Genomic DNA, 4,820 nt, shown 5'->3' with positions numbered 1-4,820 from the left:
CTGTGAGAGTTTATACAGCAAGGGAATAGGAAGCTTGAACAATCTTGCTTGCCACTTCTGTTACACTGACCTACTTCTCAACTGGTGTTTAGCTTTTCAAACGCCAAAATGCTTCTAAGTTAGTGGCTTATTTTGATTTGCAGTGTGGTAAAGAAAGAGTTGGAGCACATGATCTTCAAACCACAGACAAGTATTTGAAAGCTCCTTCTGAAATCTACCCTTTTTTGAGGCCCCATCAGTCTGACCAATCCTTTTCCAACTGCAGAGCTGGATGCTGCTCCATCAGGAGCCAGCAAAAGCTTCTCTGGAGGAGCCACAAGGGGCTATCCAAGAGCAGTGCACAGTGTTCTGAACTCCCATGCTGAGTTCTGCTCCTAGGCAGCATGCTGCCACTTAGCTGCCGAGCTGGTGGGGTGGGTGGCAGCAAAATCACTATTTCCATAGTGCTCCGTCAACTCTGACTGAGGAAACAGGACAGCAGCACAGCACTGTGTCTGGGCAAATTCGTTTCAGTAGTGCTTATGGAAGGCATTGGCCTAAAGAATGCATCCTTGGAACATCAGCACAGCCCGCTCCAAACATGAAGCGTGCTGGGCCAGCCTTCCCGCATATTGTCATAGTGTTATTCATAGCTCAGCTGGCCCCAGCTGCTTAAATTCCCACTACTGTGGGTATCAACAGTTACCTCTAGCTGGACTGAGTGAAGTCTAAAAACCCAATTGGTCTATCAGGTGCTTTTACTGACCATTGAGAAAAGAAAGCTAAAGTACCACCAGCAGCTGCAAGCTCAGGGGTGGTCTCTCACCAAATTCACTGTTGTCATCCACCAGGATAATTTCATGAAGAAGATATGATGGAGTGCGATCCAGGACGCTGTGTATTGTCCGAAGCAAGGCAGAAAGGGCTTCATTGTAGAAACAGATAACAACACTAGCAGAAGGTAGATCAGAACGGTAAGACTTTTCTTTACATCTGCAAATAAAAATGATGTAGTATTTGTTACTCATTAAGTCTTGTTCTCACCACAGCTTTGCACAGGGCTGGTGGAGCCTTACTAAGCTTCATAAATAACAGTGCTAATATTGAATTAGAAGCTGGTCCTATGCATTAAGTGAAATACTAAAACATGCCCATAATTACGTAACAGCATTAACCTAATTACATCAAGGCTCAAAATAGTACACAGCATGCTCATACCTACAGCTCATGCAGTTCAGAACCTCAGATAGGGCTTGCTGCTACCTGGTGGAAAATGCATTATAAGCTGCTGTGAGGGCACACAACCCTATGGGTCAGCTTCCAAAGACGCTGCAGTCAAAGATAGCACTGACAGTCTTACAGCAAGAACGTGACTACTTCTATTTGCCCATTTCAATTCTGCTCCTAGGACAGGATCACAACTGACATTTGTAGTAAGGTGCCAGAAGTGAGGGACCCAATGACATTAAAATCTAAGAGTATAATGCATCAAAAGGTCTTTTCACATCAGATCAAATCAAGTCAGCTGCTGGGAAATATCTGCACTCAGGCAAGGATGATCTATTACCTTAACCAATAATACAGCCACCATAACAGAAACAAGTCACAGATTTCTCTTTTTAGTATAGTGGTTTTCTTTCTTTCTTTCTTTCTGTGGGGGGGGGTGTGGTTGTTATAGTGACTGTTTCATTGTGTAACGGACTCTAGAAAATACATTCTAGATATAAGTGCAACATTTTCAGAAAGGGACACACAAGAAGCCCACTTTTCTGCCAGTTACCTATCCCCATCCTTAAGCCTCTGATTTTCAGAGGAACTAGGCGCAATTCAAAGCATCTTCAACATGAATCGGGGTTTGCTTTTAGATTTCTTTTTAAAATACATTTTAGCTTGGGTCTCCCATATGGCTGCTTGCATTTAATTTGAACAGGATATATAGTGCAATATATTCTAATCTAAGCCATCCTTTGCTTAAGATCTGAAGGCTGAAACATTTTTTGCTTTAGTCCTTTAGTTTGTTCAGCTGTCATTAGCTTGTATGAATTCTACTGTACATATATATATGCTTTTGAAAGTATACTGTGATACAAAGAGGCTTCTGTGGGCTGATCTATGTAGACACAAAGTTTCTGGAACTGATCTCAAAGAATCACACACACAAACTGCCTTAAGGTGGTATCAGACTCTCTCACGTGACTTCATCTGTTAGGATTTTCCAATCATCATCCCCTTCAGCTTGCCTTCTGAGATGCAATTTTGAACACTATTAAAATAAAACTACCCTAGGATTTAAAAGCATCACCTCAAGCCATCCAGCTGCAAGTATTAAAGGATAAAAATGTTGCCTTCAGTGGTACCTGATATGTTGAAAAACATTATCTATCAGATGCACAGCTGCCAAATATTTAAACAACAACCTCATGATTTAGCATACTGTTGTGCTTTCAATGCCTCAGATGTATAGGGAACATGGTATAAAGAACATACTTTGTATCCCTGGTGTCTGGCACATCTCTGTGGTATCCCAGCCGGTTACTGATCAGCACATTGAAGGCATGTTTCTGATAGCCCAAGTCTCTCACCTCCTGATCATGCTCATTAAAAATCATGCCTGAAACAGAAACATGCCAAAATCAGTTCAAAGGAGCAAAAAATGGCCTTTAGCAATGATGAAGTACTGAAATGGAACATTTAATTCATACCATAGTCTAGTATTCACCATGTTTCTACAAATTATTCTTTTTAACCTGTTTTAAAAGCACATTTGTTTCAATATTGTGTCTACTTCATGTTGGGGAGGAGGGAGGAGCAGAAAAAACGAACAGCCATGCCTGGGATAAGAAAGAGAGATTAACTGGGGAGTGTAACATGTACCCAAGCTGGTGGCTTTGTTGTCCTTATTTCTTTCCCCTCCAAGTTCCCTTCCCCCTTTCAACTCAGGACAAAAAATGGGTGTCAAGCAACTAGGGGTCCAGGTCTAGCCCACTTGACATAGTAAGTCAGTACCTACAGCAAACTGAGGTTTGACACAGCATGTATTTCCACAGCAATAAAGTATGCGCAGAAAAAACATTCCAAACAAGGTGTCAATGGCTCAGCCTTCCTTGAGCATCCGAAGAGCAAACCAGCAGCTATGAAAGCAGCAGCTGCTCCTAACAATCACACCTGGGCTGTTAACACCAAGTTCATTAGCAACTGAGCTAGCTATTTTGTTCTGCAAATTAATTCATAGCACAATCAGCCACTGTTGTGTGCAATAGAGGGAACCACTGCCAGTTTCAGTAAATGCTCTACTAGAAGCAAAGGTGAAGCCCTAAATACCAACCTTTTTGCCCTGGCTTTTCCCTAAGCCACAGTCTGGGCTTTCCTGTCCCCTTCTTGGAAGAGGTAGTTATAAAGAACAACAAAAAGATCCACTTTCCTTAATTTCTTGGGGGGGTTGAAAATTACAGCAAGGGACACTCCATCTTCCCCCTTGATTCTTTGTAGGCAGCTGAATTTAATACCTCTCCTCACAGTAGCATCCAGCAAAACAACTGAAATGCTCCTGCTCTTGTCCCAAGTCCTGCCAAAGCCACAGATACAATTTCATTGAGTCCTTGGTGGAAAGCTTCAAACTAAAAGATTCAGTCGGGTATTTTTTCCCCCATAGCATCATGTAAAAAGTTTAGGGTCTAAAAAAGCTTAAATTCAGTTGCTGCAAAACATCTGAGATTATCCTGCTTCAGAGAAATATGCAATAGCCAGGCAAGTTAAAGCACTTTGCAGCCTCTGCACCACGACTTAATTCAGGACTTAATCAGGTGGACTTAATTCAGAAGGAAAAGTGCTAAACAGGTAGAGAAATGCAAACTAAATACCATATTTATGTGAGTCTAAGACCAGGTTTCCTCCCCCCAAGTCAACATAGAGGGGGAAAAGCCCCTCTGCTTAGAATCAAGTATGAGCGTTGGAAGAGGAGGGTCAGGCAGCTGCTCTGGCTTGGAGTTGGGGTCATAGCTGCAGCCTGCCCAGCCCCCAACACCTCTGCACCCCACCAACTTCCCCCATGCAGCATCTGCTCCTCTGCCTGGCTCTCTCCCTCCCCTCCTACTCTTGCTGTGCACCAGCAGGCTCCATCCATGCAGCAGCCTGGGTCACAAAGCACAGTACCAACCCAGCCCTGTAGCAGCAGCATCCAGCCTGCACGGCTGCTACAGGGGCTGAGCATGGCTGCAGCCCCATGCCCCAGGCTAGAACAGGGATGGAGCCTGCTTGCAGGGAGCACGGAAAAGTAGGGAGAGGGAGCAGAGAACAGAGAAGAGAAGGGGGATGTACAGGCAAGAGGGGGAGCAGAGGCTGGGGGAGCCCAAGGCTGTCAGGGGGAAGAGGTGAAGGGGGCTGGAAGACAGGCACAAGCAGGGGGAAAGCTGATTGACCTCCCCACACCACTTGCCCTCCCACTGCAGCAGTGGGGGGTATGAATTAAAGACAAACTGTCAATAATTAGATTCTATACATGGAAAATTATAACAAATTTATAAATTTTCCATGTATAGAATCTAATTACCAAGGGTCATCTTAAATTCAGGGCTGTCTTGGATTCAAATAAATACAGTAAGTGTTTTGGGAAGGTGCAGACTACAAAGTAGGCCCTTATCTCCCTTCAGGGCTCAGGGGTGCCAAGGTAACTCAAGTTACTATCCTGGGATTTACAAACAGGAGGAACTCACCCTCAGAACAGCTAGTTCAAACCCAGATGTCATAGGGCTAACAGAGATGTGGTGGGACTCGTCTCATGACTGGGCAGTTAACATTAGGGGCTATAGGCTGTACAGGCGTGATAGAGAAGGTAGGAAAGG

General features: G+C 44.1%; 1 protein-coding gene across 6 annotated transcripts in view; it reads right to left on the bottom strand.

The window, feature by feature from the left end:
* Positions 1 to 4,820, bottom strand: part of GALNT11 (polypeptide N-acetylgalactosaminyltransferase 11) — a 106,057-nt gene that overhangs the window by 59,356 nt on the left and 41,881 nt on the right. For all 6 annotated transcript variants that reach the window (XM_019508129.1, XM_019508127.1, XM_019508128.1 and 3 more), the window contains exons 3-4: positions 2,467 to 2,590; positions 806 to 972 (exon numbers count right to left, since the gene is read on the bottom strand). In XM_019508129.1, the coding sequence (XP_019363674.1) occupies positions 806 to 972; positions 2,467 to 2,590 (291 nt within the window). The remainder of the gene's footprint in view (positions 1 to 805; positions 973 to 2,466; positions 2,591 to 4,820) is intronic.

Source organism: Gavialis gangeticus, unplaced genomic scaffold, assembly GCF_001723915.1.
Source record: "Gavialis gangeticus isolate Ggan-Ray unplaced genomic scaffold, GavGan_comp1, whole genome shotgun sequence".
In the NCBI taxonomy this organism is placed as follows: Eukaryota; Metazoa; Chordata; order Crocodylia; family Gavialidae; genus Gavialis; species Gavialis gangeticus.
Note: the sequence above shows the minus strand (reverse complement) of the source record. Positions and strands in the feature narration are given on the sequence as shown.